The sequence below is a fragment of the Rhinolophus hipposideros genome, assembly GCF_964194185.1.
Source record: "Rhinolophus hipposideros genome assembly, chromosome: 13".
In the NCBI taxonomy this organism is placed as follows: domain Eukaryota; kingdom Metazoa; phylum Chordata; class Mammalia; order Chiroptera; family Rhinolophidae; genus Rhinolophus; species Rhinolophus hipposideros.
In genome coordinates this window covers 1,344,086-1,368,940 of record NC_138059.1, presented here as the reverse complement: position 1 = coordinate 1,368,940, position 24,855 = coordinate 1,344,086, and the positions used below count along the sequence as shown (strand labels likewise).

Sequence of the window (24,855 nt, the reverse complement as noted above, 5' to 3'; positions counted from 1 at the left end):
CTGCCTGTGGACAGTTACAGAAGTCCAGACTGAGGCTGGGGGCAGGCTCGGCTGCAGCTGGAACCCCGTCCATCTTCCTAGCTGTCTGCACCGCAAATGCTAAGACCTTCTTTCCTCAAAAGCTCAAACTCTGACCAGCTCCTGTTTAAACCCAAATCACAGCCTCATTCCTAAAGGGATCTCCAGGTCACCCCCACACACACACCCCAGAGAAGGAGCTTCCAGAGCCCCAGGTGTGACGGGCACTCCTGGACCAAGTTTGGGACCCCTCCTTGCATGAGCGCCTCCCCCTCTGAGGCCAGGCAAGGCCCTTGCTCTCCCTGCCTGCAGCCTGGGCTCCTCGGTGCACCCTCGACCCCCGGCCCAAATGACAGGCACCCTGTCCCAGCCATGCTCTTGCCCGGCCGTCGGCATCTGGCAGCACCGGGCTACCCCGCGGCCCCAAGGCTGGGCTGGGGTCGCTCTTCCCCAACCTTGCCCTGGATTCCCTCTACTTGGACTCTGCCGCCCTCCTCGCCACCTGCCTGCTCCACCAGCCTCACTGACTTCTGCCCAATCACCTTTATGGCTTCTGCCAAGCCGCCTTCTTCAGAGCCCAGCCCAGCCCTCGGCGCCGCCGGGAGGAAGGCGCTGGTTCCATTTCAGTCACGCATCAGCACCACTATCATCACCATTACTGCCTTTTTTTGTCATTTTATGCTTAAATAAGAAAAATACTTTGTGTAAAAAAAAACAACCAGGTACAAAAGGGCACCCCCCCATACAGTACCAAGGAACATGTGTGCATATGCGTGTCATACAGCAGACATGTAACAGTAGAGACGGCCCATATTTGGGACGCGGCTGATTCCCTGGGCCAAAGTCCAGCCAACCCAGAAGCCCAGCCCCTTGGAGTCCACATACGCCATGAAGGAGGGGCTTCCAGGAGTCACTCGGGACAGTCAGGGGGCCTTCTTGACAGCCAGCCCAGCCACATTTCTAGGGTCCAACCCTAAGGGGGCAGTCTGGGGGTACTGCCCCCCGTGCTTCTCCCCGCCACTCTGCCTGCTGCTGGCTGCCTGGACGTGCTGGCTCGCCCCCTGCTAGCGACCCTCTGCCATCCCAACTGTGTCGTCCCTGAGTAGAACTCTGCCTGGTCCCCCAGCCGCCTGGCTCTCAGCCCGTTTTGCACAACACCAAGCCCCCCCCAACGACCATGCAACAGAAGGGGCAGCCACAGGTAGATGTCCTGTGTCCTTTCCGGTTCCGTCAAGGCCCCGCCTCTTAAGACTGGAGTCCCACTCCACCGTGGCCCTGACCCTAAAGCTCCTCCTCCACCTTCACGATCAGCCCTGAGAAGACCTCCAGGCCCGTGGGGGGATCCTGGGGGCTTCCCCGGGAGCCTTGGTCAGGTCCACGGGCCCCTCCACCAGCAGCGATGCCGTCCTGGACCGTGGGCGAGGCTCTGGGGGCCGGGCAGGCCTCCACCAGCCTCTCGAGGGTCCGGCTGAGGGCCTGCATGCCATCAGCCAGCCTCTGGCTCTGCTCCGCCAGCCGCTGCAGCAGCAGGTTCTGCTGGGCCAAGAGTGTGCTCTGCTGCTGGGCCCAGGAGGAGAGCAGGGCGCCCTGACGCCGATGGGAGTCCAGCAGCCGTCGCTCAAACTCGGAGGCCTCGGCCACCATGGGCCTTCCAGAGGGCTGGGGTGGCACGGAGGAGGGTGGAGAAGGCTGGAAAGCCCCCGGGATCGTGGCTGCCAGAGGGGCCGAGGCGGGCGAGGCAGGTGGGGAGAGCGAGGAGGTGGGCGCAGGGAAGGCTCCGCGGAGGTCCAGGGGGTCAGGTTCGGGCAGGCCGGGCCCGTCCACAGTCCGCAGGGGCAGCGACAGGCAGCTCGGGGCCTCGTCCTCCTCATCGGCTGGCAGAGGGAGACAGGGAACATGAGCCTTCGCAGGCCAGGGCTGGGGCCGCACCAGAGGGCTGCCAGGACTGCCACCTGTACGAGGCCCTCTGCACGGTCACTGTTCAGCTGTCCTAGTGCCCCCTGCAGCGGGCAGCACCACCCTGACTAGGAAACTAACACTCAGCGGGTGAAAGACCTACTCCAATGATGCTGAGACTGAGACCTCCACCTGACGATTCCTAGGTCCCGGGGCAGCCACGTGCTGCCATGTATGTACCCATCCACCCAGCTACACAGCCATCCCCCCAAGCTGGCCATTTTCTAGCTACCATCCTCTGTCCATCTGTCCATACATATTCTCTCTCATCCCCTCGTGTCTCTGCCCATCCATTTGGTCACCAATCATCCATCTTTCCTCCATCTATCCATCTCCTCCCCTCCTTTCATCCTCCTTCCTTACATGCCTCCCTCCATCCACTCACTAATCATCCATCCACCCACCTATGTGTTCATCTCTCAGCCACCCATCCTCAACCCACCTGTTCATCCAATCACCCATGCTCCGTCCATCCACCATCCACTCACCCATCCATCTGTTCATCTACTTACCTGGGCCTGCATTTATCCATCCACCCACCTGTGTACACCTGTCCAACCCTTCCGTCCATCCACCCATCTATCCACCCATCCAGGCACCCATCTGCTTGTGTGAGGGTCCACCCACCCACCAAGCGCACGTCCCAGGAGGATGAGAGGGTGCACACAAAAGCAGACGTCCCGAGGCAGCAGGAGGAGCCCTGGACGTGGAATCCCAGACCCCGAGCTCCCAACCCAGCTCTGCCTCTTGCTGGCTGTCACACAGGAAACCCTCCTCTTCTCTTCTTTGGGCTCGAATCGCTAACCAGCAAATGAAAGGCCTGGCTGTGGGTTGTCTAACCCTTTGGACAGTATGGGTGTGCGGTAAGTCAACAAACGCTCCAGGGAAAACCAAGGGGCCTGAAACAGGGGTGTGGTGAGTCCTGTCTCACTGGACACATGTCGTGTGGGGGTGGGAGCGAGTGGGAGGACATTACTATGTGGCACCAACTCTTGGCCCCTTCTGGGTCTGAGCCCCGCTTGTCATGTCTATGGCCCGAGGGTTCCTGCTTTGTGGTGGGAATGAGCCACGACAGCGTCAGCGAGCCCCCGGGCATGGGGCGGGGGTGCGGCAGGGGCTCTGAGCCTGATGAGGTGTCCCTGGGCACAGGTGGCTGTCCAGGCCGCCGCCTCCTCCTCCTCTTCCTGTTCCTGGTCACGTCTTCCTTCTTCGGTCCAGGCACCTTCCCGTTTGCCTTCCGTGGTGCAGACATCTCCTACCACGTCTTCCTCCCCAATGCAGGGACCTGCCGCTCCTCCTGACCTGGCAACCCCTGCATGCTCATGGACGGAGCCCCGCCCGCTGTGCTTCCCTCTCAAGCTGAGGCTTCCTGGAGGTGAGGCCCGCAGGCACCACCCTCGGGAGAGTCCCCATGAGCGAGCCCAGGCCCTCAGCTTCCGACGGGTCCACGTCGCTCGTCAGGTGCAGTGGTACCTTCTACTCTGGGACGCCTTGGAAGGGCCAGGCCTGGTGGAGAGTCTCCGGTGGAGAGCCTGGCTGCCCTCCGTGTGCTGGACCGTGCAGGCCCTGGGCGGGGGCAGACAGCCCTGAGTGGCACCAGCCGTGCCTCTGCCCTGGCCTGCAGGTGACACCTTGGCCCACCAGCGTCCCCTCCTGAAGTGCGTTCACCAATTGTCACGTGTGGCCTACCGTTGCTCACCCTGACTTCTGAATCTGAAGGCCACTAACAGAGACAAGGGGGAAGAGCGGTGGGCCCAGCCTCCACCCTCAGAGCACAGGCCTGGGTCCGGCGGAGCCTGTCCCCACGTGTGGCCTGCCCCGTCTGGGCTCCCCACAGGCTCCCTCCTGCTGCTGCTCAGCATCTCACCACGTCCTGCTGCGGTTCACACCGTCCTCCCCGCCCCGTCTCCCTTCTCGAAGGCATCCAGAGTGCCCTTCCCAAGTAGAGCTTGGACTTCCCAAAGCCCCCCAAGAACGAGGGCTTGGTCCGCCCACTTCTCCCTCTGGCACGGCCCACACACAGCTGCCCTGAGCTCGCCTGGGCAGCCAGCCAGTCCCCCAGCCTCTGTGCACAATGTCCCCTCTGCCAGGACAACTCCTGCTTGGCCTTTAGGACAGAGCACGCACTCTCCCAGGAAACACTCCCTCCCCACGCCAGGGACACAGGCTCCTCTCCTGAGGGCTGGGCTCTGCAGGTTCCATCACTGACTGCCAGGTCCCAGCAGTGACTGAGGCGCAGATAAAGGAGAGCTGCCGGGCCCTCAGTCCCAGGGGGCGAGGCACAAGCCCACCTGGCCTAGTCAGGTGGCCACGTGGTGGCTGCAGGTCAGAAAAGAGGCCCGGCAGTCGGTCCCCAAGGCTGCCCGAAGCCCCATCGCAAGCCAATAAAGGCCTGGTATGTTCTCACTCCCTCTGAGCCAAGTTCTGCTTGGTCCACGGGGAGGCCCCCTCCCAGCCTGCAGCCCAAGACCAGGTCAGGGGCAGACGCTGAGCCCACAGGCGCCCAGGCGGCAGGCGGAGGAGGATGGGAAGGTCAGGCGGGCCCTCTCCACGGCCCGCACCCTCCAGACAGCAGCGGCACACACGACCCAGCTTGCCCAGGAGGTAAAGGCAGGAGCCACAGAGCTGTGTGCAGCCGGCTCCTGGGGTATCACAGCCAGGCCCAGCGCCCACTACAGTGAGACCCACCACCAGGCGGGCACTGCTCACCTCTCACCTCACTCCCTATCCTCTAGCTGCCACTGAGCCAGCGGGCACAGACCCTGGTGCCCCTCTGTGGGGGTGCAGACGAGGAGGTGGTGCGACCACCCTGGGGGCACAGACACCCACAGCCCTTCCTCTCCCCTCCCACACCAGGCCTCCTGGGCTCAAAGACTTTGGGGCTGTGCCCTTCCCAGGTGAGGTCAGGGCCTGGGCCTCCGGGCTGGGGGCTGCAGAGGCCACAGGCTGGCCCCTCACACTGACTTACTTGATGCCGGCTGGCTCCAGCCAGGAGCTCGCTGGCGGCCTGTGTGTGCGAGGACGCAGCCTCGGGGCTGGCTTCAATACTATCTGCAAATCAAGACAACAAAAGCAATTACTAGGTGGACCTGAGGCCGAGCCCAGGAGCCCAAGCCTGGGGGCTGCAGGGAGGGGGAGTGCATGGTGTCTGTCCCTTGGGTGGTCACTGAGGCCCAGGCGAGAAGTCCAGCCTCCCAAAAAGCTGAGGCTGCAGGGATGGGGTGCTGGCCAAGTAGTCAGGACAGACAGCCTGGAGGTGCCCCGCGGGCAGGGCAGCCCACTCAGGAAAGGGTGAAGGCGGGGCTCCGAGAATGCAGAGACCCCGCCTTACAGAACTGCGGCGAGGACCACTGTGGCTGGGCCGGGAACACTCTCCACGCGCTGGCCCATGGCACCTGGCACTAACCAGGGTCGAGGCCCAGAAAAGAGAGGTCCTCATCGCCCCGAGAGTGGGCTCAGCCTGCAGTGCACTCCCCACAAAGGACAGCTCTGCCGGGGCACCTACGAGTGGCCGATCAGCCAGCTCCTTCCCCTGAGCCCTGGGCACTGTCAGGCGGGTGCAGCCCCACCATGTGACCTGCAGCAGTCTGGTGCCCCATGAGCCCCAGGCCACTGCCTTCACCTTGTCTGGAAAGTCCCAAGTCGGCAGGGGCAGCTCTGCAGGGTCACAGACCCCTCGAGTCACCCTCAGTCCTGGCTCAGGGGGCACTCAATAGGAGCCACCATGAAGGGCCTCTGCTCCGGGGATCCGTGGCCAGGCCTCCAAGGGGTACAGGGAACCCTGTTCAGCGCCATTCCCCAAACATGTACAGAGAGCACGTACAGAGGTGCATGGGGCACAGGGGAGATGCAGAAACTGCCCGCCCAACAGCCCCAGGGCACAGGCACCCCATGGAGGCCCCTACACTCTGCTGGCTGTCCTCAGCCTGCAGGCCTGACCGGCCCAAGCCCCAGGCACTGCTAACCAGGAAGGAGGAGCTGGGGGGCCTGGGCCACCAGCAGTCATCTCTGCCACGAGCTCCCCCAAAGTCAGGCTTTGAAGCACTTCCTTGCCCCTCACCTCTGCCCCGCTGGGGAAGTCCTGCCCCATCCGTCTCTCACTCAGTCATTCAACAAACCTCAGTGACCATCAGCACTAGGCCAGGCCCTCCCAGGAGGAGCTGACAGCACTAAGAGACCAGTCGGCAACCTTGACGGAGGCGAGCCCAGGAGCCACGAGCTCCGAAAGAGGCGGCACCTGGCCCACCAGGGCAGGCAGGGCGCCACCATGAGAGAACTGGCTGAGCAAAGCACAGGGGGCCGCCAGGGCAAATACGGCCAAACGGCCAAGTTCCTGCCAAGATCCAGGGCTGAGGATTTGTGGGACAGGTCCAAGCACCCAGGGCCACACCAGTGCCACCCGCTGCCAGACGCTTCTCGGCCCCGTGTCCCCACCTTGCCCCATGACAACCCCAAACCAGGCCTAGTTCTGCCTGCAGAAGAGCAGGATGGCCTCCCCATGCCTAACAGGCAAGCCACACCCCACTCCATCGCCCAGGTCCATGACAGGCCCACGGGCACAGTGGTGACCCAGGGCTGTGCCATCCCCGACCCCGTGACCCTGTGCAGTACACGCCCACTAGAAGCTCTGCTGCACCAATGGTGGGGGCGCTTGTGGTCCCCGCTCGTCCCATGAGGCCAAGTCTTGCTGTCCACTTTGTGGCCCTCCAGCGGGAGCTGGTCGTCCTCCTGGCTTCGTCCAAGTTCTTCCAGCAGTTCCCCAGAAAGGAAGGGTTCAGCGGGGCTCAGCTACCAGGAGGAGGTGGCGCCACCAGGTGCAGCCGGACAACGGTGAAGGGCGCTGCTGGCTGATGGGGACATTCAGAGGTGTGTGTCTTGAGAAGGCGAGAGCAGGAGGAGGCGCTGAGGAGGCGGCGGCAGGAGTGAGCCAAAAGGCGTGTGCAGCAGGCAAGGCCCAGCCAAGCAGCCCATTCCTTCCTCACCAGGCACAGAAACTTCCGGCAAAGGTTTCAGAGGGGTTCAGCAAGTGTGCCCTGGGAGTCTGAGAGCCACCAGGTGTCACCCTGGCCTGGTAGGGACGCTGAGAGACCCTGAGGAGAAGGGCCCCAGAATGAGAGTGCTAGACGGGCTCGAGGGAGGGGGAGTCACCCCCATTTGTTCCCTCACACTCCAGAAGGGTGCAAGGGGTGGGGGCGGGGCATGGAGCTGAGCTAGGCGGGTGCAGGTGGGAATGGCCCTGCCGTCCAGGCCCCGGGAGGGCCTATAGCGTGGGGGTGACCCTGTCAGCTCCTGTGTGACGGAGGCTCCTGAGGTCTCTGGGGGGCCCTGGCTGCGCTACGTCGCGGTGGGGCAAACCCAGAACCCTGCGTTCGGGGCCAGGATGAACCTGACTTTGAGCCCCAGCTACTTCACTCCCAAAATGAGCAGACCTTTCCTGGCCCAGAGCCTCAGTTTCCCCAACTAGAGGCAGAGAGGGGCCAAGCGGCGATGGTGTGTCCACGGCCTCAGTTCTCCTGAGGGTCGTGATCACGTGGTCATGTAATGGAGCCCTGGGCAACACGGGCTGTGGGTGGGGCCCACTTACTTGGCAGGGGCTCGGTGGCCTGGCCCTCACCTGGGGGGCCCACGGCTGAGAAGGTCTCGGCCACCATGCGCTCGACAGGCGTGAGGATGAGGGCGGGGGCCGGGGTGCCCTCGGCGGGGGCCTGGGGGCGCTCGGCCAGCTTCCTGCGCACCACCCCACGCAGGTCCCGCCACTTGTGCTTCAGGTCGCCCAGGTCCCGGCGGCAGTAGCCCAGCGCGTTCACCGCCTGCAGAATGCGGCTCCACACGCGGTGCTTCCGGGCGGGCGTGGCCCGCAGAGCCCCGAACAGCAGCGAGTAGTGGCGGGTCACCCTCTGCACCAGCACCTCCGTCTCCTGGGGGCTGAAGTTGGGCTTGCGTGTCTTGGTGCGGGAGTGGGGACTCGGCCGCAGGGGCTGGAAGCCTGGCCCCGGCAGCAGGGCCGCCACGGCTGGCTCGGGGCTGGAGCTCCGCCGGCACATGGCCTTGCTGCTGCTGGACCCTGGAAAGGCACCAGAGGCTGAGGGGCAGGCCAAGGCCACGGCCAGCTGCAGAGCAGAGCACCACCAGGCTCGTGGCCCCGGGCCCCCACTGCTTCCTAAGGGGGGTACAGTGGTCCCAGACCACCATCCATCACTGTAGGAACACCCATGTCAGCACAAAGTGGGTGTCCAGTCCCCCGGTGCCCACCCCTTCCCGGCGCTGGCCATGGTGGCCACAGGTCAGCCCTCACCTGCCCCTCCCCCCCACCTGGGAGACAGTCCCTCTGATCAGTCGGCCGCGGGACTGAGTGTCCACCTGCAGCACACAAACCATTCTGCACACCCCACCCCGAGACAGCCAGCCAGGGGCAGGCAGGCTGCAGGGCCGAGGGGGTGGGAGCATGTGAAGACAGGGAGGGACCATGGAGAGAGCGCCCTGAGGGGGTGTGGGGTCCAGCCAAGCTGTCCGGGCCGCAGAGCAGGCCCTGCAGAAGCCCAGGCTCTGAGCAGGAGTGGGGGGCAGGCAGGCATGCAGCAGCAGCCCCAGGGGCAGCAAGGCTCGGCCCTCGCCGGCCACTCCTCCTGGGGTGCACACAGCACTGGGAAGAGGACGGCAGGGCTGCCTCCACGCCCAGAATGTACCTGGACCTCGGAACCTCCATGGCTCCGGGCCTGAGAAAGGCAGGGGCCCCCAGGGAGCAGGGGTGCAGACGTCAGTGGGCGGGCCCCTGGGGCCTGTCTGGGAGCTAACTGTGTTGGCCAAATGTCTCCGGGCCCTGGGGGCCAGATGGCCACGCGTTCCCACCGGCCCCTCAGGGCTCCTGGCACTAGGGGCAGTAGCAGGAAAACCACACGGCTGCCCACTACGTACGGACGGGCCAGGCGGGGTCGGGCTGAGGCTCTCATGTGGAAGGAACAAGGCAACAGCAGGCACGCCGGCCCCTCCCAGCACAGCTCTGCCCCCACCACACACCCTTCCTGAGAAGTGGCCGAAGGACAGAAGGAGGCCCCCAAGGTAGCTCCAGTCCCGATGTGTCCAGCGCCCCCCTCTGAGGGATGCACTGCAGCCATGACCTCCCCAACCCAGGATGGCCTGTCCTCACCCTGCAGAGGCCTTGGGTGGGGAGGAAGGCCCAGGGCGAAGGGCATGGAGGCCAGGACTTCAGTGAGCAGTGGGTACCCTCCCCTGCCCTGGCCTTTCTGGGCGCCGGCAGACCTGGGGGGCCCGAGGGAGGCAGCCACACCTGGGGGGAGGGGCAGGGGAGGGAGCAGGAGGTTGGGGGGGCGTACCCACTCACCGATGGCGTCTCCTCGCTCTGACCCCATGGAGGCCAAGTCCCTGATGATCTGGTTCACATCCAACAGGTCGCTCTGCGGAAACAGCATGGAGGCCATTAGATGCCTGGAGGCTGCAGGTCGGAGGTCGGGGCACAGCCCTCAGGGATCGTAAGTGACAGTCACACCCAGGGACAAGCACAGAGTCACCCCACACGTCCGAGACAGGACTGAGATCTGAATGCTGTCTCCTGACTCCAAGGCCAAACCCCAAGCTCTGCGAGTAGCCCAGGGCCGTGAGCCTCTCGCTGGGTACACAGGACCCCGGCTCGGCCCCTGGAGGGTTGCAGTCTAGTGCAGGCAGTGTCCCCAACACATGGTCTGCCCTCCTACAGGCCCCTCATCCCGTGACGCCTCACTCCCTGTACTTGACTGGGGTGCCTTCACAGAAGTCATACCTGTCCCTCTGTGTACCTGGCACCGAGCACAGGCCAGCACATGTGCTGCCAGGTAAGTGCTCAGGGTGGATGGTGGGTGGGTGGGTGGTGGGTAGGTGGGTGGATGGATGGTGGGTGGGTGGATGGATGGTGGGTGGGTGGATGGATGGTGGGTGGGTGGGTGGGTGGGTAGATGGTGGGTGGATGGCGGGTGGGTGGGTGGGTGGGTGGTGGGTGGATGGCGGGTGGGTGGGTGGGTGTGTGGTGGGTGGATGGACGGGTGGATGGTGGGTAGATGGACGGATGGTGGGTGGGTGGGTGGGTAGATGGTGGGTGGATGGCGGGTGGGTGGACGGACGGATGGTGGGTGGATGGCGGGTGGGTGGACGGACGGATGGTGGGTGGGTGGACGGACGGATGGTGGGTGGGTGGGTGGACGGATGGTGGGTGGATGGCGGGTGGGTAGACGGAGGGATGGTGGGTGGACGGACGGATGGTGGGTGGGTGGATGGATGGATGGGTGATGGATGGACGGGAGCCCCACTGCTATCCAAAGACTGAGTGGCTTCATGAGGCTGGTGAATGGGGTGAGGAGCAGAAGCTCAGGCCAGGAGGACTTCAGGGCACCCCCACCCCAGCATGTCATGCTGGCTTCTTGCACCTTCCTGTCACCGGCTCCATTTCTCCAGCAAAGGAGCAACAATGCACATGAGGGACATGACCACACCACTCATATCCGTAAAACCCTCCCCAGCGTGTCCACCCCCCCCAGCCTGCAGCTCACTGCAGAGCCTGGATTGATTTCCACAAGGGTCACTTCACCCTACTGCAAAATATTACAGGCAAATTCATTTTCTTTTTAGGAGTGTTCTGGGAAATAAAGCAATTAGCATGATCTTAAACTGACACATACTATCAATTGCAATTCAATTATTGGGCTTAACTCTGTGGAAATGGGCCGATGGCCGGGAGGGTGGTAGAGAGTGTGGGGGCTGCGGGTCTCAGCTCTGGGGGTCAGTGGCAGATGGGTGAGTACTGGGTGGCCCCCGGCCTGGGCCCTTTTCTGGGATCTGAGTCGCCATGGCCTTCCCTGCGTAAGGACACCAGCTGTGGAGGCCAAACTTAGGTTCCACCCGAAGGTCAAGATATCAAGGTCACAAGTCAAAGGCCACAGGCTCACCCGGGCCTCAGACAGAATGGCCCCAGCTCCACACAGACGTCCAGCTTCCCGCCCCAATCCTGCCAGGGGCTGGGCACTGATCAGCCACACACCAACCTTGACCTTGGCCACTGAGCACACACAGAAGCCTGACACAGAGGCCTCTTCTCACATAGGGCTGGCTTGGGTGCACTTGGACTTGGACTCGTAGGGGCCTTTGCAAGGCAGCTCCGAGTCGCACGCTGTGGGAGGCACCCTCTCCTCACATACAGGACACACAAGGAAACCGAGTCACCAAGAGGTTAAGGATTCTCCCAAGCGTGCAGAGCTGGTAAACGCTGGAGCCCACACATCCGGGTTTGGGCTGACCGGACCCAAGTCCCTACTACCCGGACCCCACCACTCTGGTCACCCCTGGGAGTCACAGCTGGTCCTCGCTCCCTCTGCAGGGAGCTCAGTGGTGCAGCCCTGCATAGGTGGGTGCTACAACCCTTCCTGTGGGCTGGCACGGTGCTGCCCGTGGCCCTGCCCGGCCTACAGGGACATGGCTTTGGCGAAGGAGAGGGCAGGGGGGTGTCCTGAGCAGGGGACATGAGCCCAGTGCCCCTGGGGCCGGGCCCTCAGGCTCCTGCTGGGGTGGCATGGCAGCTGCTCCTGCTTCTGCAAACCAGTGTGGCCCGGCCCCGACGTGAACACACAGCTGCTGCCCGGGATGGTCTGGAGCAGCGCTGACCCAGTAACTTGGGGCTGCCTGGACGGAGCGTGTTCTGGTCTGGTGCGTGTCCTGGGCTTTGGGGGAAGCCCCTTGGAGATGCAGTGGCCAAGGCGACTTTCCAACTGGCTACACACACGCCCTGGCTGCTGACCGGCTGTACAAACTGCCTTCTCCGCCAGGCCCCCACCCCCAGGCAGGCTGTTTCTGAAGCAAGCAGCCATTGGGATACTGCTGTGGCTGAGGACGGCTGCCGGAACCTCCCCTGGCCTGGCCACCTAGGGCTGGCGCCCCACCCAGGTCCTGGCCGTCCCCCAACCACACCAGCAACACCTGCCAGGAACGCACAGGGGCTCTGTCCAGAGTGAGACACACGGAGGAAGCGGGGCCCTGAGCAGGGCTGAGAAAGCCAGGGGTTCATTCATGCTCAGAGCACTCGGTGCACGGGTGAGGGGGCCTCACGCGGGGGGACCCACACAACACTGTCACCACGGGTACCAGCACCCCCGCGTCCGAACGTCAGCACCAGGGCTGAGCAGTGGGCGGCTTCCATTCACTGACTCTTGGAGGTCAGCGTGACCTCTCACCTGGACACCCCTTTCATTTCCGGCCTCCCTTTTTTAAAAAACCCAACGCTCAGACCACTGACCTTCACCTCCCTCTCAGCACAGGACTCAGCTGGCAATGCAGGAGCTGGACCAGCCCCGTCCTCAGCAGACCTTCCCCCTACCCCCCCAGGTCCATGACCTCTGACGAATCAATAGCATTCGTCCTGAACAAAAACTTGGGCTGGGTGGGCTCCTGGAAACAGCAATGCTAAGAAAACCCTCCCCCTTCTGTGTTTCGGAAAACGCTTCCTGCAGAGAACCCTTCCCCACGTGATGACTCGAGACTTGTTCACACAGGACAAGGCCAAACAGACCCCTGGTTCCCACTCCATGCCTCACACACGCCGAGCTTAACTGCCTGTCCCGGCCGGCCAGCACAGAAGGCTGGGAAACCACATGTGAGCTCGGCTTCTCTTCTCCCCAGACCCTTTGTGCTGTGACGGGCAGGGAGGCTGTGGCCTCGGGCTGGTCTCCACGCGGCTGTGCCTGTTTCACTCAGCGGGTGCTGGGACTTCGGGGGCTGGAGGGGGCGTTTGCAGAACAGACAGGGCACTGAAGAGCTGGCTGTGACCCTGGAACTACAGAACTGGGCAGGCGCAGGGGCTGGGACCTGGAGCTGGGTCTGTCACTGACAGATGGGGGGCCAGGCGGAGGAGCCCGAGGGAGGGGACGCAGACAGGGAGCCTCAGCATTAGAGAGCAGCATAGACTGGGAGCAGCTGGGCACAGGCAACAGGCGCGGACAAGGGCCCCTCCAGTCAGCACTGGGCACCGGGCGCCTGGGCGGGCAGGTGGGGCCGGCTCCCTGGCACACCTGGGAGGTACCCCAGAGGTCTGGTCCCACCAGCAGCATGGGTGGGAACCATGTTCCAGGCAGAAGTCCAGTCCTCAGTCCTGGGGTGTGAGCTCAAGGCCAGGCTGCTCACGGCCTGAAGGCAGGGGGCCTGCACAGAAAGCCGAGAGGCCCCGGGGCTGCCCTTTGGGGGTGTCGAGCAGCCCCAGCTGCGGTGCATGAGGGCAGCGGGCACCGGGGCGGGCACCACAGAGGGAGAGCAAGTGTGAGGGGGAGACTACAGAAACACCTCCACTTAGTAAACGTTCACATCATGCAATTATTGTCCTGCTTGCTTCTAAAACTAGAACTCATTAAAAGCTCCCACAGAATCTGCTTTCTCTTCTGTTACTGGCACTGCAGAATAACAACCTTGCGCAGGACATAACAAAACCCGTGTGTGTGTGTGTGTGTGTGTGTGTGTGTGTGTGTGTGTGTGTTTCATTCGCTACTTTCACGTTTAACAACGAAAAGAAAATACCACTGCATTTTCTCTATCACACAATCTCTTCTTATAATTAGGATCTTGGCAGCCATCCACCTAAAAAGACGACGACAGTTCCAGTTAATGGCACAGCAAACTTCACGTGCTGATTTATTCCGTATTTAGAGTTGAGGTATTAGCCCCAGCAGCCACCCCCCTTGCAGTCCGCTGCACTCTGCCAACTCTGGGGAGGGGCCCTGAGCCCTGGGCGCTCTGCTCAGCCTGAGGCCCTTCCCAGCCTCCACATCCCCAGCCTGGTCCCTCCTAGGCCTGCCAGGTAGCCATGGCAACGGAGCAGCTGGTGCACTCTGAGCTCTGCACCTGGATCAGGTGACACTCCCGCTCTGGAGGACAGCAGGGAGCGCCAGCCCTCCCAGGTGAGACCAGGTGAGCTGGGCTTCACAGGGACAGCCCAGCATAGACACAGCTGTGGGGGCCGGTGGTCAGACTTGGCTGGCAGTGGACGGGCGACTCTGGTTCCAGCTTCATCGGCCAGACCACTGCCTGCCAAGCCTGCTCTGTGATGGAAGTGGCTAGGGGCATGTGCCCATCTCATCCAACCTGTCCTTCCCCAGGGAGATAGGACACTGCCCTGACCTCCAGACAGGAAGAACCAGACTCAGCCAGGTGAAGTAACTGCCATGGGGCCAGAGCTGGCTCTGCCACCTTCTGGTGGAGGGCCTCGCCGATCTGCACCCTTCTCGTCTGGAAAAGAGGCTAACCAAGGGGCAGCTCTCAGAACACCCCAGCTCGACACCCCTGCTCGACTCAGGCACCCACACTCTCGCACACCCACTCAGTACCTGCTTGCACACACCTGTCACGATACCACATGCCTTTGGCAGCCATGTGTGGATACGGGCACATTTAGCAGAATGCATGACAACGTGTGAACCTCAGAAGGCAAAGAACAAGGAGCCCTATGCCCTATGGTGGCACCTACAGTTCACACCGCCACCTGCTGGCAGCACAACAAAATTGCAGGTTCAGCTCTCCTGGTAGTTCATTCAAAACATCTAGGCACTGAAGGCCCTGCTCAGAGCCAGGCTCCTGGAGACCTAAGTGTGCAGAGAAGGAAGTGCTCATAGGGACTGAGGTGCACCTCCTGCTGGGGACACCGAGGGAGGCGGGGAGAAGACGCAGGGTGAACTCTGATGGGCTCCCTGGACTCCAGTTGCTCCACCGTGCAGCCCAGAGCCAAGGAAAGGCTGTCATCACAGGCCAGGCCCTGGGATCCCAGCTGCAGCCCCTCAGGCTCAGGCAGCAGATGGCCTCAGTCTGCTGACCACAGAGCAAGCGCTGTTGTTGGAGAGCTGAGTCACCACCCTCGGGAATCCAATGCGCACGTGCACGCACACACACGCCCACGCCGGGCCCTCACCTCAATCTGCAGGATGGCCTCCTCACGCAGCCGGATGGCCTCCAGGTCCTCCTCTGTGATTTCCGGAAGCAGCTCCTGCTCCTGGCCCTGCCACATGCCATCACCTCCATTAAAGATCTTCTCATCCTCAGCCAACTCGGCAAAAGGGGGCCGGGGACTCTGCTGACGACAGGGACGAACAGGCCACCACCAAGTCATCTTCCCAGGCTAGCAGCAGGCAGCCCCACCTCGGCTGAGCCGCAGCTCACAGGCGCCAGGAGCCCCCAGGAGTCTGTGTTCCCCTCCCCGACTCCCACAGGCTCTTGACGAGGACAGAGGCAGCCGCAGCCTGGGCTCTGAAGCCATGTGGGGCGGTGGGCCCAGGACCTCCACCCCATTGCCCAGGGGGCGTCCCCCCAGGGCCACAGGGTGCTGAAGCTGCTGTAAATGGTGGGCAGGGATGTGGGGCAGGCAGATACCGGGCCCCTGCCCTTCTGCCCACGTGCCCACCTCTGGCCACCCCAAGCCTGGCTGTGGGGAACACTTGGCAGGACCCCACAACCCAGCCTGAGCCAGGGCCACACAGAAGATCCCACAGAGCACAGTCTTGTGTTCCCAGCTCTCGGGAGCTGTGACTCCAGGGGACTTCCGGGGGCACACTTGGCTGGGCACACTTGCAGACCCTGTGAGCACGTCTCATGGAGGCAGTTATGGAACCACGCTTGTCTTCTCAGGGGAGCCTACTCCCTGCAGGCCCTGCCATGGCTCCACACAGGCCTGCCAGGAGGACGCAATCTGAAGTCTCAAATTCTTCCTGGCACACTTTTGGGGGTCGTGACGGCTCGCCCCACGCCGGGCCTGGGGATAGAGCAGATGGCGAGAGCCCAGTGCACAGACATCCTTGGCTGCACACAGAAACCAAGAAATTGCACAAGTAAGAACGCCAGGACAACTGTGACAAACGCCAGCACCGCCCCGAGGGACCTGCCTGCAGGAGGTCCACCAGCACGCCGGCTGTTGGAGGGACAGGACATGCCACCAGCAGCGTTCTGACTGCGCTCACGTCTGCAGGTGGGCTCGCCCACTCTGTCAGAGGGTCACTGCCGGCCGGTCCCGCATGTGGAATAAAGCCACACTACCCCGTTCTCCTTCCCAAGCTGACACTCTCCTACACACACGCTACCACGGCGGGACCTCTTCCCCCGCAGTCAGCAGAGGCCTTTAAATAAATAAATACATGGGTAGATGAATATAAAATGAAAGATCTAAAAAATCTGTTGATAAGAGCTACTAGGCCAAGGCAGCAATTAGCACCTCTTTCCGGGTGTGGGCGTGGGCGGGAGGAAGTGAGCAGTGCATTCTGGCCCAGTGACAGGCCAATTCTGCAGCTCCCAGTGCCCTCCCAAAGCTGCAACGCAGCACTCGCCTGCTGGGAGGCCCTGGGCCTCAGTGTCCTCCTCTGTACACTGGGAACAGTGACCCCACTTGGAGGCCAAGGGTCCAGGCCATGATGTGTGGTGGTTTGGCCCGAGTGCCCTCCCCTCCACAGGTAGCAGATGCCTGCCCTCCCCGAGCGGCTCCTGACAAGAGGCAGGGCAGGAAGAAATGGCTTAGCTGCCTGATCCCGCCGCAGCCCTCTGAAAGGATCAGAAAGCTCCCCTTTATTCTCTTCACAAAGGCCCAATTTGGGTCTTTAGCGCCGAAGCTGGGATTAGAGATTTGCTGGCAAGGCGCTGGGGTCAGTGTGGAGGGGCTGCGTGTGACGGTTTTCCAGCCTGAGAGGCATCAACAAAGGCGGCTTTCTCCTCCCTCCAAGGCCAAGGGTTTGGGTCTAATTCTGACACGTATAGAAGAAACCCACAGCCCAATGTGACTGCCGGAGAGCAGGGCTGAGCAGTTTCCCGTGAGAAAGACGAAACCGTGAGGGGGGTTCCCAGAGGCCAGGAGGATATGCCCCTGCCCAGGGCCAGTGAGGAGCAAGGCAGGACCCCAGGGTCCTCAGGGGCCCTGGGAAAAGGGCCCCTTTCTCACGTGCTCTGACCCTGGGCTCCACGCAGCAACGTCCATGACCCCCTGGAGGGGCAGGGCTCAGGGCACGAGCTTGGGAAAGCGCTCTGTTTATGAGTCAAGCTGGTCATCAATTTCTCCAAGTATCGATGACAATACTTGCTAGCTGACGGAAGTTTCTAGAGACTTGTCAAAGCCCAGACCATCAGAAGCGGCATGACTGTAGCCATCCTCTCCCCAGCCCCCACGTGAAAGAAAGGAAGTGGGGTACAGAGGTGAGGGACAACAACTCCCTGTCTGTGCCCTGGACACTTCCAGCTGGCCAGGGAGGAGAAGTGCATCTTCACCGCGGCACGGGAGCACACGGCAGGCGCCGGCCCACACACGCCCCTGTGCTGCCCACTGGCAGGGCCTGACCTGGGTCTGAGACTGATCCGGGACCCGGCCTTGGTGGCCCACTGGAGAGAGGCTGGCCTGCTCACAGCCACGCGGCGCTGTCTCCAAGGAGAGAGGCGGGCTCTGGAGTACCAACGCGGTAGCAATCCCTGTGTTAACAGGATGGAGCGGGATCTCATAGCTTGCGGCTTGCAAGACTCCAGAAAAGAACCTAATCTGTCATTATTATTCAGAAGCACTTCGGATCATTCCCCTCCTCCTTCAAAAAGAAATCCTACTGAAATACAACACATCTACAGCTCAGTGCACAAATCACAAGTGTATAGAGGTCCATGAATTCTTACAAAGGAAAGACTTCCGGGTCAAGATACCAGACACTCATTATACCGTCCGGCTTCTAATGGCCTCGTTTTGACCTCTGTCCTCTTTGGTGTCAGGCTCTTTGACCCAATGGCATGTCTGTGACAGCACTGGGGGGCCCTCCCAGCACCACTTCCTTCTCTGCACAGCCTTCCACGGTCTGAAGGCAGCACACGTGATTTAGGCATTCCACACACACAGACTGGCTCTCTTCCCAGGCTTTGGCTTCTGCGTGTTGTGTTGCTGACAGCATTCTCCTACGTGACTTCTGGCGATGAAATAAGGGCACTTCCACTGGGTGTGGACTTGATCACAGGCAAGACAAGGTTCAACATTAGCTGACATTTTCCAACAGCATTCCAGAGTGGCGGTACCCGTTCCCACTGCCATCAACAGCACGACACTTCCCATTGCCCCCACCCCTGCCGACACGATGCCCCCAGGTGGTTGTCACTCTGGTGGGTATGAGGGGTGCAGTGACATGGCACCATGGGCTCACCTTGCCTGCTTCCAATGACATGTGCTGAGAGCACGTCTGTGCTTACTAGCCCTCCGGGTGTCCCTCTGCCATGGGCCCGTCTACGGCTTTCGCCCTTGTTTGTTTCTGAATTGAGTTGTCTGCCTTTTTCTTGTTGATTTATAAGAGGCCTTTATATATTCCGGCTACAAGTCCTTTTCACGTACGTGTTGTACGAATACCTTCACTCACTCTGGGTTGCCTCGTCACTCTCTTAAGGGTGTACTGATTTTAACAAAGTCACATTAGTCAATCTTTTTGTTCATAGGACTTTTTCATCTGTGTAAGAATTGCTGGCTTACCCTCAAGATGTGACGCTCATGTTCTTTCAGAGCTTTGAAGGTGCCTTTCCATCACCTCCTGGCTTCCACTGTTTCCTGTAAGCAGTCAGGTTACGTCTTGTTGTTCCTTGTAAAATAACGTGACTGTTTTCTCAGCATTCAATCAGCTTTTAACATACGATTTTTGCACCTGGTATTCAGAATTTTGTTATGATGTGACTAGGGTGGGTTTTGTTGTTTTGGTTTGGTTTTTGATTTCTTTATCATAGAGCTTCGTTACTCTGTGTCTTGAAGTATTTGGGCAGTTTGGGAAAATTCTCAACCATTTCTTCTTTAAATATAATTTCTGTTCATTCTCCCTCCACCCATTCATGTAGGACTCCACTTACATGCTTTCTGGGTCTTCTATCAGTTTGTACTGTCAGGAGGGCTAGTCTGATTCAAGTCAGCCCCGTACAGCAAGTGCAGCTCTCAACAATTACCACGTACCAAGCCTGTGCCGGAGGCTGAAGGTCAAATGCCAATGTTGTAAAAGGTCATTCATCAAGGCAGACCCTTCAGACAGAGACCCCTGCCCTCAGCCCCTCCTGCTCTTCCCTGGAGCACCCCGGGCACTGGGCTCTGCTGTCCCCTAATGCCCACTGGCCACGCAAATGCTTGATACCCACCTGCTGTCTGCCACCCCTCTGAGCTGTGGGAAGCAGAGCTCTGGACTTTTCTGCGATTTTCTATTGGAAAAAGAGAAGGGAGATGGGAAGAACAGAAAAAGCAGAGAGGAGAGGAGAGACGGTCAGACGAACGTGAAGTACTGGACAGTAGCCAACAGCAAAACACACCCTGGGCTCCCTGAGAAAATGCAGCATCCGGGGAGTGTGCTGGGCTCTGCCTGCTTGCTGGACAGCCCCCTCCACCATGCAGGCAGCTAGGCTCTCTGGATCTGTTTCCTCACCCGTCCAACGGGGTGACACCCATGCCCCCAGAGGCTGCTGCACCAGAAGGGCCACATCCTCTACTACACATGCCCTGCGGTCACACTAGCTGGACACTGGTGACTGTCGAATGTCCCCAAGCCTGGCCCTTCCTCTGCTTTGGGGAATGGGACCATACCAGGCCAACCCAGGGACGACACAGCCAAAGTGGGTGCTCAAGGCAGCGAGGCCCACCCCAGCTGGCAGGCCCCCTCCACCTGCCTATGCCTCACCTTCTGCACGGCTCCATAGCGCTGAATGGCATCGGAGAGCTGAGTTTTCAGGCGGTCCAGCTGAAGACGCTCCTGCTGCAGAGAGAGAGTGGCTTCACCGGCAGCCGAGGCCTTGGCTGCCCCCACAGCCCCTGCATTCCTGGGGTGCTCCGGCTCCCCACACTGCTTGTGCCCTCCTGGCAGTGCCTCCAGCAGGCCCCCTTCTCCACCCATCGCCAGCCCTACCGCCATCATCACACCCTCCGCCCTCAGAACCAGGCTCACCCCCATCACCTCCATCACCCCAGTGCCAACGCCTCCAGCCGCCCATACGCCAGCATGGGCTCAACGGACACGGCCGACATTGGCACCATACCCCACACGGCCTTCAACATGGACCATGGAGCCAGCACATGCCTGTCTGATCCCCAAAACAACGCGCTCAGGAGAGATGCATTACGACCCGTCCCACAGCTCAGGAGCCCTCAACCTACTCAATGCCACAGGGGTGGGGCGCCAGGCCGCTGACCCCAGGGCCCACGTGCCTAACTACAATCCATGCTGCTTCTCACCACCAGCGTCAGGACTGCAGCCATGAAACCACCCCTCCCGTCACCAAAATCTCAGCCCTCATGCACAGCCTCCGTCCGCCCACTGGAATGGGCCTCGTCTATCCTGTTCACACCACACCTCGGCACCCAGACAGTGCCTGGCACAGAGCTGGCGCTCCAGACATACTGCCAATGCGACAACATACAAGCCAGCCCTGGACCCTGGCACTGCCTACTCCGGTCTGCTGTGAGTGCCGCCAGGCCACTGGGAGCCCCAGCCCTCAGTTCTTGCCAGGCAGCTCCAGCACAGATGAAGCCACGTCAGCCCTAGAGCCCTGGGACCAGGACACAGACATGGGCTTCTGCTCCCCTCCTGCCCCTGGCACCTCCCATCATCTCCTCAGAGGGCCCTGGCCATTCCCCAGACCCTGCGTCTCAAGTCACAGACTAAGCCCAGCCTAGTAGGGTGGCTTCTTTGTGGTTCCAACCTGAACTCGGCCCATGCACCGCCCTGCACGCCCACAGGTGACAATGGGCCGCAGTCGCCAGCAGAATGGTCCCGTTTCAGTGAGACCAGCTCCCCAGTGGACGCCTTTCCGAGGCACCCTGTCTGCGCCTAACAGCCCCATGGAGTCTGTCTCAGAGTCCCAGTGAGGCCCTCGTAATCGGCACCATGCATGTGCCCCAGGCCAGCCGCCCCCCAGCCCCACTCCACCCTCCTGGGACACGTACCCGGGAGCAGCCTCGCAGGAGCTCTGACATCTGCTTCATGGCGCTGGTGCTGGCAGCGATGGTGTGGTTAGTCTCCTGCTGCGCCGTGCGCCTGAGGGGGGCAGCGGGGAGCAGGGGGGCCGGGAGGGGAGATGGGGAGGCAGGAGAAATGGCGAAAGCAGGGAGAAGCAGAAAGGGGCAACGCCGAGAGGGCAGGAGACACGAGGAGGAACGAAAAGGGGAGAGAGGACAACCAATAGGAAGGAAAGAGGCGGAGAGGACAGGAGGAAACAGACAGAAAGAATCGTGGCCACAGAGGGAGGAGAATGGACAGACCCAGAGTGAGGCCCGAGGGGGGACAGAGACAGACACAGAGAAAGCAACGGGCAGAGCAGAAAGCAGAGGGGCACAGGGAAAGAAGGACACAGTGATTCCGGTTCCCGGGACGCCCGTGTGGAGACACCAGACCCGAGTGTGCTGTTGCCAGGAGCCTCATCACCTCCACGGCCACCGCAGACAACCTCTGGCCTGCTGGGTCAGCACCTGCACCTCCCACCCCCTGAAGAGGCCTCAGCCACAAGCCCTTCCTGTGGAAAGGCCCCCGGAATCAGCACTCAGTGGGAACCGGGAGTTGGGGACCTCAGAGGAAACGTGAGCCCACGCACTTGCCCGGCCCGCTCCACAGGTCCTGGGTGAGACCCCCAGCTCCAGGCCCAGGTTCCCTCCCAGCCACCGTTTACAACTCTGTGACAGCCACAGTCACTTGCAGCTGACACCACGGGCAAACCCTGCCCTCAGGCCTCCTGGGGTGCACACACCGGGCAAGGGGAAGCCCAGCAGACACCAGAGACCCTTCCTGACCCCGCGAGCTATAGCCCGTGTCCCCCTCGCCGAGAGCTGGCTTGGCCCAGGCCCCTCCTTGCAGCTCCTCAAACATGCCACGTCTGAGGCTGCTTGTGGGCACCCAGCCATTTTTTCCAATGGCCATAAAATACTTTGACACTTCTCTCCTTGAGAGGTGGGGCCGAGTCCCTTCTTGAATTTGGACAGGCTCGAACGGCTTTGACCACGGAGGGTGGCAGAATTGACACTGTGTGACTTCCGAGCTGCCCAAGCCCCGGCTGCGGTGTCCCCCAGGCTCTCGGTATCCCAGCTGAGGCCCCAGACATTCTGAAGCCACCCAGCCTCCCCCCTGCCCTGCCCCATTCTGACTCTAGGCTTTCATCCCACTGTCCGCGAGGCCGGGCCTGGGGCTGCTGTAAGGTGCCCCCAGAAAGGGAGCTGAGCTTCAGGTCCAGTGTCTCCCTGGCCCAAGGTCCCAAGCGGACACCACCCCAGTCCTGGGGAAGCAGACCTCCAAAGTTCTGTACTCGCTCACGGCCCCTCCCCCGACCCTGGCATCCATTTCCCCACGTGTTAAAGGAGGGACTGAGCTGAGTCAGCTTCGAAAGGCCATGGCCTGGTCAGTGAGTCTCTGGGTCCAGAGGCAGCTCTGAGAAATGAGCGTCAGATCTCGGATTCACAGGGACCTCAGGTCAGCCCAGGTGACCAGGGATAACTCCACAGAACGCCTTCTAACAGCAGCGGGAAGGAAGGGGCTGGATAGCCTCCTCCCCTCTGGTTCTCAGCAAATGCCCAGAGGGCTTTGTGTGCAGTCACTGCAGGGCTGCGATGAGAAGTTCACGGCTCAAGATCCTGCCCCATGAGCTCAGGGAGGGAGAAGAGAGATGGGCCGCGGGGTGCCTGTGCAGTGGCTGGGCTGTCAGCACTAAGGCTCTCAAAGAGCCACCGGCCACCGGTCACCAGCCACCAGTCACCAGCCACCAGCCACCAGCGCAGCCCTGCATGAGCCTAACCCAGCCTCCTGAGCCCTGCTGGCACCAATTCTGACATGGAACCCGATGCCAGGGAGGGGAGCACAGGTCCCTGGGGGTGCCTGGCCCCTGGCGGCCCTGCGGTGGCTCCCCTTTTCCTGAGCCCTGCAATGGCCACCTCCTTGAACCTCCGCTGCTTGGCCTCAGAGCATGTCCTCCCCTGGTGGCGTCCCAGCCTCCTACGGCCTTGGCCCTACACCAACCCCCACCGGAAACTCTGGCCCTGGTTCCAGGAGCAGAGAAGGCCAAAGAGGGGAGCATGCCCACCGCCCCCAGCCATACCTTGGGCCCTCCCTGTGTCCTGGGAGGTGCCACCGACAGGCGCACTGTGTTGCTCCACAGAACTCCCTCTGGGCCTCAAACCTGTGCCAGGACCCAGGCCCACACAGGCCACCGGAAAGGGCTCGTTCCAACCGAGCAGCATTAAACTGCTGGCAGTGAAAGCAAGACATGGAAAAACAGGAAGAGGCGAGGATAGAGGGTGGGAGAGGAAAGTGGGCCTCGCATGGGGCTGGGGTGGTTTGAGGGCCAAGCTGAGGACACACGTGTGTATGGGGCAGGGGAGGTCGCGAACTGCAGTGAGCCTGCCCCCCGCTTGGGTATCTGCCCTTTGGGGTACCATGAAGTGCCACTCTCAGCTCTGATGCTGCTAGTTCCATGGGCACAGAGATCCCCACCGGAAAAGGAGGCAGGAGTGGTTCCCCACCAACGAAGGAACATGCCGGAAGCATGGCCCACTGAGGCTAGGTGGGAGCAGCAGCCCAGCTTCCCCGTGAGCCTCGGGCTTTTGCCTCCCTCTCCACACTCTCCCCCCCCAGCTCCCTGGGGAGAGAGATCACCAACCCACTTGGGCCAAGCTGGGAGCCTGTGATAGGGGCCGGGTGGGTCCCCTCGAGGCGGCTGGCAGGAATGACAAAGCCCACACCTGTCTTGTGCGAGACGAGAACTGGCTCAGCCTTCAGAGGTTTGCACAAAGTTAAATATATTCAATCTGAAGGGCTGTCCTCTCTCCCGAGATCAGAGCCCACCCACTTCTGGAGGCCTGGCCTGTCTTCTTTTATGAAATAATGGCAGTAACTGGTGGTGGTATACTTTTGTCTCCTGTCCTTACTTGGCAAAATAAAAAAGCTGGCGACTACCAGCTGGAGAAACTACAGAGCTAGCAACGCTACGTTGGTCTCAAGTCGTTTTAAGATGCTAACAGTCCAGGCTACACACAAATTCCAGTTTGGAATGGGGTCACGGGAGGCTCCAGAGGCTGGTTAGGAACTGCCCTGCAGGGAGGAGGCGCCGATGGGGGGACAGGAAGGTGCTAAGGGACAGTTTCTCGACCTGAAGGCTGAGGCTGATGGGGGCAGGGAGGGGGCGGTGGCCCCAGGACACTCAGTCCTTGCAGTCAGGCCCTGTGTGGGGAAACGTCCAGGAGCCACGTCTCCTTCCCAGACCCGAGCAAGTGAACTCATCCTTGAGCCAGCCAGGCAGGGCAGCCCGGGAAACCTGAGAGGGCCAGGGCCCTGAAAACATCACCTCTTGACCTGAGAGGGACACGCCACTCCAGGACCCGAACCCAGAAACGGGGAACTGGGTTCCTAACGCTGAAAATCGCCAGGAGTCGCAGGGCCCAGCCCAGGCTCAGCTCAGTAATGACATGGATTTAGCAGCACCCCTGCACCTCTAGAGCCCATGTTTCCGTGTGTGATGAGGGCAGGCACACCCCACAGTCCTCAGTAAAAAGTGGGTCCGGAGCATTAGTCACTTATATCCAATTCTGCAAAACATACGGATTTGAGAAGAGGCTGGGAGGAAACAGAAATGTTAACAGTGCGTGCTCATCAGACACGCACTATATGTCCTACATGTCCCAATTTCTTATAACGAACATATGTTACTTTCACAATCAGAAAACAATACACGCTATTTTAAAAAGAAATAAAAAAATTTAAAATCAGAATTGCACATAAAATCTGCAATGGGCCCTCTGTTGCCTTGAGCTCTGGCCCCCCAGACTTGGCGTGCTGGTCCCAGCTAGCCTGGGTGAAGGGACAAACGATGGGTGGGTGGGTGGATGGATGGATGGTGGATGGGTGGGTGGCT

The 24,855-nt window shown here is 61.2% G+C and overlaps 1 protein-coding gene across 9 annotated transcripts in view; it reads right to left on the bottom strand.

Annotated features, from left to right (window-relative positions):
- Positions 1–677: 677 nt before the first annotated feature.
- The window catches only part of TSNARE1 (t-SNARE domain containing 1), a 70,106-nt gene continuing 45,928 nt past the window's right edge, over positions 678–24,855 (bottom strand). For 6 of the 9 annotated variants that reach the window (XM_081070633.1, XM_081070640.1, XM_081070634.1 and 3 more), the window contains 8 exons: positions 20,909–20,999; positions 19,647–19,721; positions 19,114–19,173; positions 14,906–15,067; positions 9,317–9,389; positions 7,589–8,038; positions 4,943–5,025; positions 678–1,892 (listed from right to left, as the gene is read on the bottom strand). In XM_081070633.1, the coding sequence (XP_080926759.1) occupies positions 1,326–1,892; positions 4,943–5,025; positions 7,589–8,038; positions 9,317–9,389; positions 14,906–15,067; positions 19,114–19,173; positions 19,647–19,721; positions 20,909–20,999 (1,561 nt within the window). In that variant the 3' untranslated portion in view covers positions 678–1,325. Of the gene's footprint in view, positions 1,893–4,942; positions 5,026–7,558; positions 8,039–9,316; positions 9,390–14,905; positions 15,068–19,113; positions 19,174–19,646; positions 19,722–20,908; positions 21,000–24,855 lie in introns of all 9 variants that reach the window. The other 3 variants (XM_081070637.1, XM_081070638.1, XM_081070639.1) reach the window with 3 other exon arrangements.